At 47.4% G+C, this 20,164-nt stretch overlaps 1 protein-coding gene across 1 annotated transcript in view; it reads left to right on the forward strand.

Moving 5' to 3' along the window:
* ARHGAP10 (Rho GTPase activating protein 10) overlaps positions 1-20,164 on the forward strand; it is a 314,093-nt gene that overhangs the window by 292,042 nt on the left and 1,887 nt on the right. The window contains exons 21-22 of the mRNA XM_032412959.1: positions 10,956-11,108; positions 12,004-12,095. Coding sequence (XP_032268850.1) covers positions 10,956-11,108; positions 12,004-12,095 — 245 coding nt within the window. The remainder of the gene's footprint in view (positions 1-10,955; positions 11,109-12,003; positions 12,096-20,164) is intronic.

Below are 20,164 nucleotides of genomic sequence, written 5' to 3' on the forward strand. Positions count from 1 at the left end.
TTTTTTTTTTTTTTTCTAACTTGACTCAAATGAACACATAATGCTTTTGTAGCAAGGGGAGGAAAGCTACATAAATTTAAGAAGAGATCAGGAAGCAATGAATTGTCCATCATAGGAATTTTCAGCATCTTTAGTAGCTAGGGGGGAGATTGTATCCTAATAAGTGTAGCACTTTTCTCTGCTTACCTGTAGGCTGGCTTTGGTTACAGACTGTGGTGGGTTCCATGGATTGAGGTCTCTAGTTGAGCTAGTACCTTCATATGGAAGGATGTCCTTTCTGGTGCTGGCTACTGTGAAGAGTGAGTTGGAAGCCAGTCCCTGCCCCCTCCCCCCGCCCCCAACACACACACACCTAAGTGAGCAGCAAAGTCCCTGGGTGGATTCAGAAAGATTGAAGTCTCAGATAGCTCAAGTGAAGGAAGAATAGGGCCTGTGAGCAGGAGGAGCGTGTTCCCTGGCTGTGAGCCCAAAGCAGCCTTTTAAATTATGCTCAGAGGATGGCTCCTTTCTGGACTTTGTTTTGGGGCATCGGGGACTTACAGGGAGTAGAAGCTTCTGTTTCATCAGTGGCTGGTGGTTAGAGGCTGAAAAGAAGGCTTGATTAGATACTTATCCTCTTGCATTTCTCAGAACAATGGGGCGTTAATTATCGGGGGCCACCAGACTTTGTTTTAGCCACTTTATAAATGATATTTCATCTTAGTCCTTACATGAACCCAGCGGGGTAGATATATCTTCATTTTTAAAGATTGGGAAATCAAAACACAGAGGTAGGAAAATTGCCCCAAGCCTCAAGACTCATAAGGGACAGAGGTGGAGTTTGTCCCTGATCTGTCTGCCCAGTGATCATGGTGTCCTTAGACTTACTGTATTGTAGGGATTGAAATTATCTAGGTGCATATGAGAGCATTGTTTGAAGTGCAGGTTTCCCTCGAATCTGAAACCCAGTGAGATCACAGTGGCTGTCAGCCGCTCATTGCCCTTGTTTTGAAGAGGGAGCTCTGCCCCCACATTAGATCCTGTGGCTTTGGTTTATAATTATCTGTGGGGGATAAACACTTGAATCTGGTTGCTGCATATTCATCATCCAACACCTTTGGCTGAGATTTGGGGAGGAGGGCATCCTCCCCAACAACAGAGCTGAGAGGCTTAGAAATTTGAAAATTTGCAATAGAGCAGCATCCATAATTTTTTTTCTGAGTAACGTGGTATCTGGTCGTCTCTCTTTAGCTTCAGTAGAGCACTTGAAGCTAATCTCAGGGCCCGTGTACTTGGCCATCGACCACAAATGTCTACTCCCACTCCTTTCTTTTGGGTAGAGTTTTGGTCCTGGCTCTTTCCTTGAATCTTCTCTCCAGCTCCATGGGAATGATCCTCACAGCCTTCCATACACGACCCGTGTGTCTTGCTAGGGCATTTTTGGTATTTGTACCGTGTACTTGGATTCGAGTGTGGCCCGGTTCACGTCTTCCCTTGTGCTGTAACTACAGGTTCTGAAATTCGAAGGTTTTATTTTCTGTGCAGAATGTTAATTGTTCATGTAGCTTCAAAGCCCCATAATGAAAAGTGGACTTCCTAAAACTAAGACACACGTCGGAATTTTGTCGTAGCTTTTCTCCCGTTTAACTCAAAGAACAAATTACGTCTTCTCATTATTACTATGTTTCATTGTTCTTTGTTGTTTTAATTTATCATTTGCTCTGCATGGATTGGTTGGCAGCATCTTCATATCAAAACGAAGGCAAGGACCTCCTGAGTTCTCTGTAAAGTGGAAGATCGTTGAGACTGGTAAAGCATTGATTGGAGAGTCACACAGGCTTGGCTTTGTATCCACCTTCTGCTTCTGAAAACCTTGGAGGCCTTCTATAAATGATTTAAACAAACCAGGGCTTAGCACAGTTGTCTGTAAAAGGGGAATCACAGCTGCCCCTCTGGATTGTAAGGTTTCAAGGTATCACATCTAATAAAACCCAATCACGGCTCTCCTGGGAGCACCAGGTGCCACCTGTCTGGATTGCTTCCATCTGAGAACCTAATTTGATATTCTTAGTTTAGGTTGGCCCGACTTCCTGGTTCATGAGTTCCAGAATCTCCTTACTAAATCACTCAGGGAAATAACCTCTCTGGTCCTGGGGAAGCCTTAGAGGTTGGTCCAGGAGGACTCCGCTTGGGGTTCCTCTCCTTGCCTCTCTGTGTAGGAACCCCCTTTGTAGAACCCTCTGAGAATAGGGTCTTTGGATATTGCGTGACCAAGGCATGCCGTGCCCACTGGGACCAGGCCACTCTGTGAATTATTCTGAGCGGTATGGCTAGCTTACTATTAGAACAGGTAACTCATAAAACCAGCTTGGTAAGTAACTAGAGGGTATTTCTTAGCAGAGTACTGCTGTACCCCTTTTGAGCTGCGCTTGGGAGGTCCTGTGTTATATGTGCGGGCCTCACACCAGGTCGCACCTGTTTTCCACATAAGAATTGAGCTGCTAGAAACATTTTTGTCAGTTATCCCGCAATACCTCAATGCTAAGGCCTCTAATGCCCCATCATTTTCTGAAATGAAGCTTCAGTTCCTTTTCTGTTCAGCTAGCAGGCTAAAGTTCAACCCTCTTACCTGATTCCAGTGATCATCTGGAAGGAAGGAAAATGGGATTCAGGGAACACTCTTTGAGTGAAAGATGGGTCAGAGCTGTAATTCTGAGACAGTTCTTTTATAGCAAAACCCAAGAAAATGACCACCTGTGGAGTGAACTTCGTAATCTCTAGGATGACTAGGTGGTGGCGTCCTTTCTCCTTAAGGAGGGAAACCGCCAGGAGCCTTAGCACCTCACAGCGGGAGGGGAGGACTGCGTGTTCACTGTGGCCGGGTCCAACTTGAAAAGACTTTGTCTTAGCTGTGCTCGAATGAATTCCTGTGGGGCTCTTTCCCCTGTCCCGGCCCACACCTCTCCTGCAAAAGACTTTTTTCTCAAGGACGATCGAGTTATTGCTTCTGTGTGCTGGCTTGATATATTGTTGTCTCCCTCGTGCATGGGAGGTGCTCGTGAGCAGCTGGTGAGGAGCGCTTCTGCTGCAGGCAGGCCCTGGGCATTGGTAGATGGGCTTCTGGCACATAGTGGGGGGCCCACGCCACAAAGCTAGTGTAGACAGGGGCTGGGGGGGCAGGGGCCTCGCAGGCCCACGGGAGTTTGCCATCATTGTCATCTCCCCCAACTCTCCACTCCGAAATGGATTCTCATCTGGTCCATCTAATGCCGGGGTCAGCACGCTGTGGGCCACCTCTGCCTGTTTTTATACATAAAGTTTTATTGACACACAGCCACCCAGTCACTGACGTTGCGTCTGTGATTGCTCTGGCGCAGCCATGACGGCAGAGGGGAGGAGCTGGGAGAGCAGCTGTATGGCTGCAAACACTAATGTGTTTACTGTCTGGTCCTTTCCAGACAAAGTTTGCTGACCTCGATCTCCTCTATAAATAAAACACATCTTTTTGGAAAAAACACCTTTCTTAAAACCCCGTTTCAACAGGTGAGGTTAATGGCCTTAAGATGGGCAGTGTAGGTGATTTTTAAACGTAACCCTTATGAATCTTTTCTTGTCATTGAACCAAGCAAAAGGTTTCCTTGTGGCTTTTGGATGTCTTCAAGGGGTGTGATCCTAATTTCAAAAGGTCTTTAGTGTTTGAATGAATAAAGAGTTTATATGGGGCTGTTTTCTTTTTTTTTTTTAAACCTATTGTTTAAAATTTTTATTTGAAATAGTTGTAGATTTACAGAAAAGCTACAAAGACGCTGCAGGGGATTCCTCTAGACCCTTCATCCAGCTTCCCCTGCTGTCAGCATCTTACCCAGAATCATGGCAGTTTTATTAAAAATAAGAAATTCACATTGGTACATGACTGTTAACTAGAGACTTGATTTGGATTTCACTAGTTCTTCCATTCCTGCCTTTTTCTTCCAGGATCCATTCCAGGATACCATATGGCATTTACAGCATCCAGCGACTTTTTTCCCCCTTTTTTTAATGGTGACATCCACTTAATATCTCCAGTTTTTCCTCTTTGAAATAGTTTATATGTTGTCTTTGGGTAAAGAAAATTATTTGTTCGTGATGACATAACCCTGGAAAGCAGAAGTGACCTCTGACTCCGAAGTACCTAATACTCATAATAGGGGCTTCATTTATCGAGGGTTCGGTGAGAGCCCGTCACTGTGGGGGTGCCTCACACCTGGCACCCCACTGAAGCTGTACAGCCACTTGGCCTGTTGATGATTCCTTTCATTTTCGTTAAGGAAACTGAGACCAGGGAGCTTGATACTTACCCAAATTTCAGTTGTGGATGGCCCTCAGCCAAGGCTAACAATGTCATGGGGCACCAGCCTCCAGCGGGCACTCTGAGGTCATTCTCCTTCTCCTTACCACAGCCTCTAGCTAGTGAGAAGTGTCCTCTGTGCTTCCAAAAACAAAAGGAAAAAGCATAGGGAGATTAGCCAGAGCTGGCTTGGGAACCCAGGTCACTCTTCGGAATGGTGGCGCTTCCCGCACTTGTAATTTGTGTGATTACAGTCCTTCAGTAGCCACCCCCCCTTGCCTTTAGCACACAGTCGTGCCCCCTCAGTGGGTCTGACTCCCGCCCTCCTCCATTCCTCTCCTTGAATTCTGTTCCAGCCACTCAGAAGGACCTGAGGCTGTGAGCTCTGTGCAGTCTGGTCAAACGGGCTTTAGCACCCACATGACCTTGAGCAGATCCCTGTCAGCTTTCTGAGATGCTCTTCTCGCAGGTTCTGTGAAATGGGAGCACGGCTGGCACTAAGTGCATCGGCGTGTACGTGTCCGGCCCAGTGCTGGAGCGAGCGGCTGGGCCTCGCGGGAGCCAGGGTGTGGAGGGGTGACGATGATATTGGCCCTGGCTGCATCAGCTCAGGGCAGACACCGCCTCATCCAGAAAGCCTTCCCAGGGTCCGCGTGATCGCTGGATGCTTCCTGCTCTGTTCTCCCAAAGGACCCTGGGCAACTCTCTACGTGGCAGTCATCACACTGTGTTATGATTATCAGCTTGTCATTCTCTACTCACTTGACTGGGCACTCATGGAGAGCAGATGTCCTAGTCCCCCGGGTGTCCCCAGGGCCTAGCATGGGGCCTGACAGGTAGTTCTCGGGCCGTAAATGATGAGTGAACTAGGTCCACGTCCAAGTCTCCTAATGGGCAGTGAAGGCGTCCTCGCCCAGCCCTGGACGAGGGCGACTGTCTTGTCACAGGCGTTTGCTCACTGCTGCTGCTGTCCCCTCAGTATGCTCATTTGGAACCGACAGTGTGCTGGCGGTGGGATTCTCCCTCTCTGGCACTTAAGCGATAACTGTGGCATTTATTTGAACAGAGATTTCCCATAATATACAGATCTACAATATTTCCTTCTGTCTTTATTAACATTTTCAAACACTTTTGCCCAGGACAGTCGTTCTAGACTTTGGCTGTACGTTTCCCAGGCTGGAATGAAAGATCATTTCACTAATGTGTTAGCTTCTGCTCGGAGACCTTGCAAATGAGGTTTTAAAACCTTTCATTCCAACGCAAACTTCTGATGTGATTCTGACATCATATAATCAGAGTCAAATATCTTGGTTGGGGGGGCAATTTAATCACTTCATATAAGCAATCATTTCTTTCCTTGATATGTATTCTCCCTGTTCTATGTCCTTTGAATATTTTAAATTATGCTCATTGCTCAAAGAGCCCAGAATCGGGCACTTGTGTCGCCAGCGCTGCCCAAAGCCTGATCCGTCTGTGTTATGCAAGAAATGTTCACTAGATGCAGTAGTTCTCCAGTGACTGGTGCAGCTGTTGTCCAATTTTAACAGTTAAGGCCCTAACTCCCCTCCCCCATTGCTGAAATGCTTGTGCTCTTCTGCTGCCAAAAAAGTTTTTAATATGCATGGAGCGTAGAGTCTGGTATTGGAAAAGATTGGGTCACAGTTTGAATCGGAAGCAGCATATATTGCTGATATGTTACATTTTATAAATATAAACTGTAAAGTATATACATACACAGCTACTGTCATAATTTTATGTATCTGAGGGTTTATTCCTGCTCACCACGAAATGTACAGGGTCTTTCCCTGAAATACAGACTCCAGAGCAAGAGTGTGCATTTTTTATTATTATTATTATTATTTTTATAGAGGTCTCTCAGCACTTTCAAAAATGTGCATTCTACTCCCCGCTTATATGTTCCCAACCCGCGCCCCCCCCCGCCCCCCACCAGAGCACAGGAGATGTCTCTGTTGCCTTAGGAATAGCCAGATAGGCTTTCAGTGTAAGTATTTTCAAGAATGAGTTTCTGAGTTAGCAGTATGAAATCTTTATGTGTTTTTCTGCAACCCTCTTGTTGCCATTTGAGAAGGAAATGTTTCTCCTCAAAGGAAGGTGGTGGATCTTGGCTCTTCGGCGCTCAAAATGGAGACGGGTCCATTCAGAAGAAGGCTCTTTCAGTTTAGTGTGTGAAATTGGGAAGCTAGCAAACAAACAGTTATTAGTACTTCCCTTTAACTTATTTCTGTTTTGGTAAATGTGGTTTCTGAGCTTTTCAGGAAGAGTCGACTTCTGCCTCCATTTTTGCAGACCACAAGCTGGCTTTCAGGAAATATGTGGCACTTAGGTACTTTGTTGTAATTGGTTGCAGCTCATCATTAAATAAAATGGGTGGTTTGTGATCATGCCAGTCCTACTCATCAAAAATTTGTAAAGGGGCAGCAGGAAGAAGGATATAAATGTTTTCTGATGCTTAAATTTGGGAAGTGGTAGGAGTGAACACTGAAAATATTTCATTATGTTTTAGCAGGTAATAAGCTTTTTATTCTTAGATTACCCATCATTTTTGGTTTTTAACCCAAAGACTTTTTTTTCTTTTTTTAAAAGGAAAGGATTCTCCTCTGAACCACAGCCAAAAAAAAGGGCGGGGGGGGAAGAAAAGGCCTGAATATTTTCTCCATTTTCCTAAAGATGTGAATGTCAAGAACTTTGAAGTCTGAAATCTTATTCTGCTTATAAGCCACCACATTTGTCTGTTGTGGTTTCATGGATACTGGTAGAAGATGCGGGACTCCTGGTCAAAAGACTGCTGATCATAGCAGGAGTAGTAGTCAGAGGATCAGATCCCTGACTCCTAGTTCCTACAGGCTAATGCCCCATGGGCCGGATGATACCTGCATGCGGAGTGTTAGGAGAGAGGAACCCAGAGCTTAGGAAACCCAGATCTTCTATGATGAGCAGTAAAGCCTGCTTTTTTCTCCAGGGGGAGACCCAGTCTCTATCTCCCCAGGCTGTTTGCTCTACAGACATCCTTGGAAAGATAGTCTAGGAGAAAGGCAGCCAATGCCTCTGCTCAGTAGGAGTGCAGAACACGAGAAGCCCATCAAGAATTGTCTCTCACCACATGGGTAGCTGGAACCATTCTAGATGTATAGGAGAGATGTTAATTTTATGTACCTGGATGCCTTAGGGCTTAATTCTCTCTGAGGGCTCAGGCTGAGAAAAACTGTGAGAACTTTGCTGGGGTCTGCCATTTCCAAAATGCCCAATGTGTTAAATCAGAGATGAGAAAGAGAATATCAGAAACGATATTTTCCTCTGCTGCTTTTTGGGAAAATATAAATAGTGTATTTGGAGCATTAAATACAGTTGACCCTCGAACACTCAGGTTTGAACTGCGCAGGTCCACTTCGATGTGGGTTTTTTCAATACAGTACAGTAGTGTAAGTGTCCTTTCTCTTCATTACGATTTTCTTAAAAACATTTTTTCTAGCTTACTTTATTGTAAGGATACAGTACATAATGCAAATGTAACATACAAAATATAGGTGAATTGACTGTTATCGGTAAGGCTTCCGAAGTTCAACAGAAGGCAATTAGCAAGGGTTAAGTTTTGGGGAGAGTCAAAAGTTACATGTGGATTTTTGGCTGCATGGGGATCAGTGTCCCTAATTCTCGCATTTTTAGGGGTCAACTGTAGTTAAAAAATTTCTGATCTTCATTACAGGAAAACCCCCAAAACAAACAAAGGACCCCACCAAATTCTGTAAAGGAGGAGGTGGTTTATATAAAGAAGCTTATGCTTACAATTTCTTGCCTTTAAAAACAATTCGGGCAGTGTGCTTGTGGGAGACCCCTATGAGACATGTCGTTATTGGACCTCTGTTGGCTGAGGTGAGAACTCATTTTAGGACTTTCTATTTACTTAACCACTTCTTGCCTCCTCCTCACTCTTTCCCAGTGGAGAAGCCTGTGAAACATTTCTAGTACCCAACCCAGCAGCTGTTCTGTTTGTTTTCCAAACTTTGTTTTGCCACGTAGGTCTCCTCTTCCATAGGACTTCCGATTCTCCACGTGACTTCTGATGCCTCCTCCCCACTGAGACTGTTTCCAGACTTGGGTTTTGCTCCCTCTTTTGAATATTCCACCTCACAAAGTTGCCCGTGTGTGATCCTGAAATCCGAAGGAGAAGTGACTGGCTCAGGCTTCGGAGATGCTGTAGGGGGAAACCCAGGAAATTGAATATAGAAACTTAAGTCTCAGTGGGAAGTCTGAATGGTTATCTGGGTGAACTGGTCAGTGCTGGATCACATAGCACATCGTATATTGAAGGACATCAAAAAGATCACAGAAAGCAAACGAAAATGGCTAATGTTGAGAACTTGACCCTGAACAAGGATTGCTGAGTCTGAGTCCCTGTTTTGGGACAGGGTGGAGAAGGCCAAGTTAAGGGATAGGCTTAGACTTATAACACCCGCTATGCCAACAGTTCTTTCACTTTCCAAAAGGAGTGTTTTTCCTTTACAAAAAAGCAAACCACTTAAAAAAAAAAAAAAAAAGTGAGGATTAAGTAGATAATAGCTATACAATTTATGATCTTTATTTTTAAAAAGCCTTATAAATATAGTCACCATTGTTACTTTATCTTCATCCTGTAGCTGTCCTCCCTCTCTGCAGATGGATGGCCATCATTTAATCACTAGGCTATTTATGACCTGGAAGCGTTGATGGGGGTGTGGTAAAACCTCTCATCTGTTGCCGCCACCACCCTCCAAGCACCTTGAATAATTGCTGGGAGATGAAATGGCAATTGTTTGGCTAAGTGCAGTCTTAAATTCTCTGTCAGAGCTTCACTCACGCCTTCTTCTCCCTTCCTGATTAGGAAGACACCACTTAAGGTTCATTTTCTGATAAGGCATCGAGTGATTTTGGTGCTGGTAATACAGATCATTTGAGATTTATAGGTTTTTTTGCTTGGTTATGAAATAGGTTTTATGACTTCCACATGAATTGGCTGGATCGGGGGATTGTAAATAAATTGTTCAAAAAATAATGTTTTTTAAAATGTGAGCCCCTCTCCCCTTTACTGGTCAAAGGATAGGAGACCTTCTAGTGTACTAAATATCTATCAAGTCAGTAATGCAATATTTCATGTACTTGATTTGTAAAATCCAATTGTAGTGGTAGAATGGTTGTTCAGATGTTCGTGGAAGACTTCACATGCCTAGCACTCTGCCTGGCTCTCTGAGGTCTGCGGAAGAAGTTAAAGACCTGATTTTACCCCAAAGGCAAGAAAGATCTCTGAAACCATCACAGAATAACTCCTGCCAACCTGCCCTCCTATTTCTTACTGGGCTCTGCCTTCAGAGATCTGTGCCTTAGACCAAAGGAGAAGCATTCAGGGAGGCAGGCCTGGAGCTGAGCTGAGGAAGGGACAGATTGGGGCTGGCAGAGGGGTTGGGGAGCCTGAGAGGTGAGGAGAGACCTGAGGCAGAGTGCAGGACCCATCAGGGAGCAGGCAGAGGACAGGTCGGGGAACGCACTCGTTCTTGGGGAGACGGATGGGGCAGACTGGGTCTCAGGTGGCTGAGGGTGGCTGGTTGAGCCACTCGAGTTGGAGGACTTGGACTGGGGGCTGAGCCAGGAGACCACAGTGGTGACATAGGCACGAAGCAACGTGATGAGAAGGTAGAGAAGAGGACAGCATGGGGGCTATTGGAAGCAAAAATGGACTGAATTTGATGTTAGTTCTGCTGCAGAGGAAAGAAGCAAAGGTAATGCTCAGGAATGGGGAAGGATAAGGAAGCTGCTCACGGAAACTGGTTTTAGCTGAAGAGGGTGAATTTGAGGTGAAGAGCATCTGGGTGTAGCAGCCATTGAATGCATGTGTGTTGAAAATGTAGTTGAAACGAGCAGTTTTCATCACTGTGCTTTTAAAGTAAGCTTCATATACCATAGTCACAAGCCTCCAGTTTGGAGATAATTAAAGAGTAATTTAATTCAGATCAGCATCTATTTATTGCCTTCTTTTTCATGGTTAGAGGCCCCTCCGTGAGTCTGTTCACTGACCTTTTTACGTTAGCTTTTTTTTTTTTTTTTTAATTTGCAAATATTAGGGAATGTTAAGGTCCCCAAAGATTTTTGCTGTTCATGGGTTTCTCTCTTAAGTGCTGTCTTTGGTCTGCTCTAGAGGAATCTTGATTCCTAGGGGCAGTTTCTTCTGAGTTGTCCTGTGTGTATGACCAGATGAAACGGCTTTAAACACTGAAAGGCCATGTGTTGGGTTTTTGGAGCGACAGGTCATGAGTTTGACTGTAGATTCTGACACTTTCCTTATAAGCAGAGAACATGAGCACCTCAAAAGTCCAAGTAACTGGTCACGGCAGTTGGATTCTAGTGTCCTAATTAGTGAACTGATACGGTGCTAGGTTGGACAAGACTCGATCTTCTCCATGAACCTGGAGAAGTACAAGGCATCTCTCCTTTGGATTGTGGTTCTTGGGGCTACAGACCAGTGAGAACTCTGTCCTGTTCTAGTCATTGGGGGAGATAAGGAAGCTATCGTCTTAGCCATTTAGGAATGGGGTGTCACGTATTTGGTGTTCTGTGGCCTTTATACTATTAACCCTGTCCTTCAAACTTCCATCCGCAGTCCCTGCCAGACGAGATCACCCATGGTCCAGTGGCTTAACACGCAGTCCCCAACCACACCAAGCTGCAGCCCAGTGGTCACACCTTCTTCACCCAAGCCACCGCCTTCTCCCCTCTCTCTGCCTGCCGCCATAGTGGACAAGCCGCTGGAAAGGTACGGGGTATGGAAAATGATGTCGAAGACAGGGGCAGCACACAGGCTTGATCAACCTGAGCAGCTTCTTATGTTCCCCGCATGAAAGAGGCTTGCTCAGGTCCTCGCAGAAGTGCTGGCCTAGCAAGCCCTTCATCCTGGGTGGGAGGCTGAAGTTCTTCTTGTCTTCACGGGCTTCTCCCCACTCCAGTGAGGTGGGGCACTTCCTTCTGCTTCAGTGTGCATCTGGCTAACACCACGGTCTCCCTCTTCCTCTGGTGTGCTCTTTCCCCAGAAGGGCACAGAGGGCATTTTGACAAGTGGTGAGAAGCTGAGCCTTGAAATGCCTTTTGGAGGCAGGCGGAGGGGGTCAAATAGCGAAGACCCAGTGCAGAACAACAAACTCCTTCCAGAGTGGTGTGGAAGGAGACTGTCCGCGTGGACAGAGGGATGTCTGCTGAGCACTGCCCCCAGTCACTCAGTGCGCGCACCTCTCCCTTCACTGCCTCGCCTTCTGTCTCAAGATACTGGTGCTTTTCCTAATAGATGAACGCAGTGCTTAGGAGTAAACATACCCTGTGGCTCCGATAATGCTGAACGATAGGAAAAGGGCATCCCACCGGGCAGAGAGGAGAATTAGGTGATGAGGTTCAGTGAAAGCTTCTCAGAGAAGCTCCCAGAAGAAAGATTTGAATTTGAAACCCATCATTTACTTGAAAATCAAGTGCTGTAGATGTGCCCGATGTTCACCTCACTGCTATTTGGTTGGTTGGTTGGTTGGTTGGTTTGTTTTTTGGAAGTTGTCCCACTGGTGCTGTATAAATGAGGTGTGGGAAGGGGTGGGGCTGGGGGGAGGTGAGGTTTCTCCTCCTGGTTTCTCACCTTTTAATTCATGTCTTTCATGTTCCCTTCTCAGCGTTGTCAGTCGGAAGGCTCGAGCAGTGTATCCGTGTGAAGCAGAACACAGCTCAGAATTGTCTTTTGAAATAGGAGCAATTTTTGAGGATGGTAAGTGTCCGTGGGAGCTCTGTGGTAGCATATATTCTGTCCCCCCTCGGAATGTCTACAATCTGGAGTAAGCAGTCACTGGTTGTGGGCTTGTCAGGGGCACACGTCCATCCCTTGACCCTTTGGGCAGGAGAGAGCTGGCCCAGTTGGCTGCCAGGGGGGCGTGGCGGGGGGGGCTATGGAATTCCACTTCTGCTTTCATCTTGATGATTCTCCAGCCCTTTGAACTCTTGTGAATCTTTGCTCAGGACATCTTTCTCCTGATGTAGAGAAGCCAGTGCCACTTGGAACTAAGAAATACTTCTAATTTGCATCCTTTGTTTTCTTCTCCCAGAGTCCCCAGCCAAGCCTCCTCAATGTGTCAGGTTTGCCAGATCTGGGTTACAGAAGAGGACTCTTGTCAAAAAATTTTGGTTTATAGTTTCCATGCCATTCTTTTGTTTTATATGATCTTTGCTCATTTGAATAGTGTGTGAATCTCTGGATCTGGGTATTGACTTTGTACATTGAAGCAAGGGTGTGGATTTATCCCAGTCTTTAATATTCACACACAAGCATTTAGGAGCTTTGCCTGGCTTAATGTTTCACAGATTTCTCCTATGGTTCATTGTTTGTCTCTTTTCCCCCATCTCCTGATTTCTTCCTTAACAGTCTTGCTCATTCTGAAATTCACGGGTTGCTGTGGAAACAGTGATGCATGTGGGTGGAGCTGCCCAAAAGAGTTCTGGGGAGGCAGTGAGGATCTTAGATGCTTGGAATGGAAAGGTGGGTTAGCCAGAATGTTTGGAATATATGGAATATATCAACACAACACCTAGTGGTATATTGTCAGTAATGCAGTGTTTGCTGGTGATTGTCTTTTAGAAAGCAATTTGCCTATTTATTTATATTTAGAGAGGGAGCAGGGAGGGACAGAGGGAAAAGGCGAGAGAAAATCTTAAGCAGCCTCCACACCCAGTGGGGAGCCTGATGTGGGGCTTGATCTCACGACCCTGAGATCATGACCTGAGCCAAAATCAAGAGTGAAATTAAGCATCAGATGTTTAACCGGCTGAGCCACCCAGGCGCCCCGCAAGTTGCCTCATTTAGAATAGATTTCTGTGTGTGATGTGTACTCTTGAGAGCCAGGGACTCCTGATAGTGTCAGAAAACAAACAACACTCCCGCCAGAACCCCACATACAGCAGAATTATACTTTATGGAGAAATTTTATTCTTGGAGTAGAAGCAAGGTCATTCCTCTGTCACCATGACACACACACATGTGATTTTGCCAGGAGAGCATGGTAAAAAATCTGCCCTACTCCAGGCCCTTCACATGTTGGCCCACCGCGTGGCAGGACAGAGCACTGAGACAGTAGTGTTGAAACCCACCCATTTGAGAGGTGATGGTGAACGTTTACATTGTGTGGTGATTAGACCTGTTTGGGAGCTTCTGAAATCCCTTAGGCTATATTGTTCATCAGATGTTTACCTTGGTAGAAGGTGTATCTATTAGGATGCCTTTGGCTGCAAGAAACTGATACAACTGGCTATCAGTCGTGAGAATAGATTAGCTCCTACAGTGATTAAGTCTGGAAGGGTTGGCTAATTCACATTCTCAAAGATCGCATCAAACTCACGGGAGATGCATCTCTGCTGAGCCGTTCCCAGCCTGTGGACAGGGGCTGGCTTCCCCGGTGGGGACGGGAGGGCCGCCAGTGCAGGCATCATAGCTGTGCTAGACCTTCGCAGAGGGGGTGCCTCATCCTTGTGGCTTTTTTGTTTTTCTTTTTTTTTAAGAAGGAGAAAACTTTTCCAGAACTTCTTCCTTCGTTTACCTGCCCTCACGTCTCAATAGTCAGAACAAGGTCAGATGCTCACTCCAAACCCATCACTGGCCAGGGCTCAGGGCAATCTGAACCACACTGGGCGCAGGGACCCCTCCTCTGGGCACACAGACACGTGAGTGATGGTCAGGACCTCAACCAAATCCAGTTTCTGCCATCGTGGGAACAGGGGAAAGCTAACAGATGTCTGACACGAGAGGCTGACTGCTGTACCTCTGAGGTCCCTACACGCACGCACACGCGCACACGCGCACACGTACCAGTATCTCACTGTGTTTAGGAAGAGGAGCGTGATGAGAGCAGGTAACTATGGATCATCAACCCTGCAGTTATTTTGCTTAAGATCAGATTGGCTTTTCTACTTTCTCTGTGCCTTTGGACGAGTTAAGTTCTCTCTGGATCAGATTCTCCATCCTAATCTTCACGGATGTCTACAAGAGCGATGCGGTGTCAGGGCAGCATCTTGGGCCACGGGTGTGGGTAGGGCTTTGAGAACAGCGCAGACGTCCGTGGAGGATGGGGCCGAGCAGGGAGCCACACTTGGCGCACTGTGGGGCGCCAGGGACCGGCTCCGTTCTGAGCCAAGGCCTGTGTTCCTCAGACTCGGTGCTCTGTAGTGCTGTGTCCAGCTCTGGCTGGGTCCCTGGCACAGTGGTTCCTCAGTTTCTCCCTCAGGTCGGCTGCCCCCTTCTCCTACACAAGTATGTGAGCGTCTTATTTTATGTGAGCTCCTTGTCCTGCGTGTGCTCCCTGTGACCCTCCTGCAGTGACGGCACAGAGAAGCACGGCGGACACAGAGGAACGCATTCAGAACCTACACCGTGACCCTCGCGGTGTCTTAGGGCTAGTTCTTAAAGGGTACGGAAAGTCAAAGGCCCTTAAACAGGATTCATTCTTTTTACTCTGCACGTTCATCTCTGTGCATAATTGATCTCTTAGCAGAAAATGCATAATTTGTTGTGTGCTTGCTTAGGATGTGTAGTGAAGCTCTTCCTTGAATGGTTTGGGGTCTTCCCTTCCGGGGACCGACACAGAGTAGGACAGAAGGGCAGCTCGTCTGGCCTCAGCTTCTGTGGAGCGAGGCAGGGCTCCGGGTGGCCGCTGTGACAGCACCAGCCACAGGAATGTGGCCAGGACCACCTCTTTTCTGCACACCAGCAATACTTTGGCCTCTAAAATGTCCGAGACCTTTTCCCTGTGTTTGCTTGTCCACTGGAGCCTTACCGGCTATCATAAATGCTCTTGCAGTATAATCCCCTTTTGTACCTCATATGGGCAACAAAGAAAATTGGTTTATGGCATTCAGTGGCCTTTGGTAAAGACAAAATCCAGGTCAAAGTGGCCCATGGGCCGCATCATCAGTAGTTATGTGGTTTGTAATATATACAACAGTGAGAAACCCTAAAGCAGAGTGTGGAAGAGAAAGGGATCTTTAGTAATGAAGTAGCTTGATTGCTCTTTTGCTCTTACCGTGTGGACCTGGACGTAAGTTACGAGTTTAAATTGTAGGCTGAAGATTGATCTGTATTGTAGACACATGAATGCTTAGCGGTTGTTTAGGGGCAGTGTCTCCCATATCCCCCAGGGAGGGCCGTGTTTGTAAAGTCTCAGGGCAGCTTATATTCCTGTGACTGCCGTATGGACCTTCCCTTCTCTCCGGGCCCGGGGAACTCCAGAAGCACATTTGCCTGGTGACCAGTCAGTCCTGCTCTCTTTCCAGATAGGCAGCTTTTCGGCTGGCAGACCCTCCCGTCAGACTGGGGAGTGGTGTCCCTCCGTAGGCTGCCAGGCACGAAGAGGGGGGCCCTCTGGTGGGAGGGTTTCTGGGAGCTGGCCATCTCTTAGCAGCGCCCCCCCGACTTTGTTCATTTCCATGTGGATATGTGGCTGAGCCGATGCCTTGGGGAGCAGGTGTGGCCCAGATTAATCTTTTAAAACTCCTGGTGATTCATTTTTAAAGATCTCAAATATATAAAGAGTAATCCTTGCAAAACAATTTAGCATTATCTTGGCAGGTTGAATCTGTGCAGACCCCACAACCCAACAATTGTACTCCTGTACTCTAACAATTGTACCTGTGGGAATCCTTACATGTTAAGTAAAAAAAAAAAAAAAGTGAGTGCCAGAAGGCTGTATGTAATGTGGTTCTGGCTAAGCTCTGAAATAAGCAAAATAAATAGCATATTATTTAGAGATCTGTGCATGTGCGATGAAACTGTGATTTAAACCTAGCTGGGGTAAGAGGATGAGAAATAGAACATTCAAGCTACTGGTCACCTCGAGGTGGTGGGGGCATTAGGTGAGCTAAGCAGAGGAACTAACCCAGGACGAGGCCCCTGTATTGGTCATGTGCTGGTGGCTTCCCGGTATTCACTGTATTATGGTGATGCTTCATAATACTTGAATATTTGTCATATATATTGTTTTTATTATGCTAAAAAAAAAAAAAACCCACCCAAACTGGAACTGAGTCCATATTCGGTTCTGGAGAAAGCTTCTTGCAAATTATTCTTGCCGCTGGCTCCTGTGCTCCTGTTGTTATGGGACGGTAAATGAGGAGGACGTGGGAAAAGCACAGTGAGATTTCACCTCATACCCATTAGGATGACTGTTATCAAAAACACAGAAGAGAGCAAGCGCTGGCAAGGACGTGGAGAAATCGGAACCCTTGTGCGTTGCCGGTAGGAATGTAAAATGGTGCACGTAGCTGCGGGAGGATGGAATGGAAGTTCCTCAGACAGATGAATCACAGAGTTACCATCCAGTCCAGCAATTCCACTTCTGGATATACACACAGAAGACTTGAAAGCAGGGACTCAAACAGGTGTTTGGACACCCATGTTCACAGCTGCATTTGCACGGTAGCCAAAAGGGAAACACCTGAATGTTCCTTAACGGATGAGCGGATAAACAAAATGTGGTAGATATATGTATAATGGAATATTCGGTCGTGAAAGGAATGAAATTCTGAGACATGCTCCAAAGTGGGTGAACCTTGAAGGTATTAAGTTAAGGGAAATAAGCCAGCCACAAAAGGCCAAATTGTGTATAATTCCACTTATATGAAATATCTATAATAGGCAAATTCATAAAGACAGAAAGTAGCATGCAGGGTCCCAGGAACCCAGGGAGGGGGCTGGGGAGTTAGTGTTTAAGGAACACCGAGTTTCAGTTTGGGAAGGGGTAAAAGCTCTGGGATGGAGATGGTGCTGGTGGTTAGACAACACTGTGACTATTCTGAATTGCATGCTTCCAAATGATCAAAATGGTAAATTTTAGGTTATATATATAACAGTAAGAACAGTTGTACTAGAGAGCATTGGTGTAACTGTCATCACATACTGGGTTCTTCAGGCTGTGTGGCTTGCTAAGCGGCAGGACAGGGTGTGTAGCTTGGGCCCTTTCTCGACCCTGGCACGAGGTTAGCGCCCCGCGGCACTTGCTGAGGAGGACCTTGCTGTGTCAGCTCTGCGGCATGGGAGTCTGTAAGGAGCAGCTAGCTGCCTCCGCACAGCCCCTCGGTGTGGGGAGCAAGCTCCTGCCCTGTGGCCCACGGGACTGTGGCCGGCGGTAGCCCAATGTCAGGGAACTGGGGGGAATTATCTTTAGTTCACTCACCGCATTGCATTCCCGTGCCCACTACCTTTGGGAGCGTTTGAGGAGGGTATTCACTGCTCACAGTGTTCGTGACCCCATACCTATTGTCTTCGTTCCGGCTGCTGGAGCAGACACCATAGACTGGGGGGCTTAAGCAGCAGAAATGTATGTCCCCCAGCTCTGGAGGCTGGGCATTCCGAGAGGGCAGCAGCAGGGTCAGGTTCTGGTGGGAGCTCCCTTCCTGCTTTCCTCACACGGTGAGGGGAGCAGGAGGGGCGTTGGGAGAAGAGGAAGTGATCACTCTCCTGTCTCTTCTCACAAGGACACTAATCCCATCATGGGACCTCACCCTCATGACCTCATCTAACTCTGACTACCTCCCAAAGACCCCACCTCCTAATCCCATCCCATGGGGAGTCCGGGTTTCAGTGTATGAATTCTGGGAGGACACAAACGTGCAGTTCCTCACAGCTGTCTGGCTGCGTGCCCTGGCCTTCCCGCAGCGTGAGGCGGGCAGGGGCTCGGCAGCTGACACTGACAGGTAGGGTACGGTCCACAGGGACGGGCACCCGCACACATACTTCCCTGCATTGCACAGGGCATGGACCTGGCGGATGCCTGGCATCACACTTCATGTAAATTGTCTCATTTTAGTCTTTGCAGCAACTTCAAATGAGTTACTGCTTCCCCTCTTTTCAAAATGAGGAGCGTGGCAGTCAGAGGCGATGAAGTCAATCATCCAGGGTTGTCCAGTCATGAAGGAGCCAGGGTTCGAGCCAGGACCTCATTTCTCTTATACTCACTGCCTCTTGGAGTCAGAATCTTCCCCCAAAATGAGGCTGTTATTTCCGAAACTGCCTGCATTAGGGTTCTCCAGAGAAACAGAACACATGGGATATGTCTGTCAATGAATGAATCGTTTTCCATAGACCGCTATTGGCTCATGCGGTTGTGGGAAATGCACAACCTGCAGGGGAGGCTGGCGGGCTGGAGACCCAGGGAGGCATTGCAGTCCGTGTCCAAAGGCAGTGCGAGGGCAGGGTTCCCTCTTCTTTGAGGGAGCCCACTCTTTGTTCCATTAAGGCCTTCAACTTATTAGGCGAGGCCCACCTGTATCCTGGACGATAATCTGCTTTACTCAGAGTCTACTGATCTCCCTGTTCATTACATCTAAACATCTAGAATAACACGTGGGTACCATGGCCTCACCAAGTTAACACATGAAACTACCACTCTGCCATTGGAGGAAGCGGTTTGATCGGCCAAGTATAGCGGGGAGCCTAGGATGGGTCTTTTGGGATTTGATGCTCCCAGGAGGGACTGGGTCCTCACAGAGGTGGTGAGACCCTCACAGGCCTCATCTGTAACCTCTGAGCCACCTTCCCTGTGCCTGGGGAGCCCAGCTATGGGTGCTTGGCCCTCCTCCATCCCATTCCCAGCCCTTGGCCATTTCCAACCTCTTGGATACTGCAAGAGTCTCCTCAGTCCCCTCTCTACGTTGGTGACCCTTTTCTCCCGCCCTTTGGAGAGATGAGGGCTGCAGAAGAAGCAGATGAGGTGTGGAGAAGCCCCCTGGTCTGCGAGAGGATTGGTGCAGGATTCTCAACCTCGCCTGGTTTCCCACATCAGGCCTCCTTCACCTCCAGCTTCATGGGGAACTGCCTTTCTTTCTCTTCTGCTCAGCCTGTGTCTATTAATACCTACTCTGTGTGGGAGTGGGCGTTTGTGGTGTATAAAGAAACAATGAGCACCTCCAAGGTGCTCTTCCATAAGCTACTTTACAGACTCCTTGTAGCAGTCATCCAGGCTAAGTGCTGGTAGCCCCATCTTGCAGGGGAGGAGGCTGCGTGAGGCCCTGAGGGTTCAGTAGCTCCCCGGTGCACCTGGCTGGCACTCGCCAGCTGGGAGTCTCCCTTCCAGGCTCTCTGTCCTGAGCCTGGGGCCCCTTTCCATGGAGGCCCCCAAGTTGTACAACCTCTGGGGGCCTTTCCCATGGAATCCAGTCCCCTTCCCCTGACAGCAGCTTCTGCTGACATTGCCAGCTTGGGGGATTTGGAATAAGGGAGAGCCTTTAAAAATCCTGCTCTGAGGACCAGTTTCAGGCTAGAAATCAGTGAGGGAGCAAAGAAGGTGACTGGTTGCCAGACCACCTGGAAAGCATATACCTCGTTCATTTGATTATTCATTCTTTTTTTTTTTTCTTAAAGATTTTATTTATTTATTTGACACAGAGGGGGAGAGAGAGAGAGAAGGGATCACAAGTAGGCAGAGCGGCATGCAGAGGGAGGGGGAGAAGCTGGCTCCCCACTGAGCAGGGAGCCCGATGTGGGACTCGATCCCAGGACCCTGAGATCATGACCTGAGCCGAAGGCAGACGCTTAATGACTGAGCCACCCAGGTGCCCTGATTCATTCTTTAAACAAATCCTCATGTGCCGGGCACGGTGCTGGGGGTGCAGGGTCCCTGTGTCATGGTAGAACCTAGACTAGAGAGGGAGAGTCATAGTCAACCTCCCGCCCTCCCTCTCTGTCTCTCTGTCTCCCTCTCTGTCTCTGTCTCTCTGTCTCTCACACACACACACATGCACACACACACACGGAACATGTACAGTGTATTACTGGGGCTCTGACCTAGTCTGGAGCTG

The sequence above is a fragment of the Phoca vitulina genome, unplaced genomic scaffold (assembly GCF_004348235.1).
Source record: "Phoca vitulina isolate PV1807 unplaced genomic scaffold, GSC_HSeal_1.0 scaffold14, whole genome shotgun sequence".
NCBI lineage: Eukaryota > Metazoa > Chordata > Mammalia > Carnivora > Phocidae > Phoca > Phoca vitulina.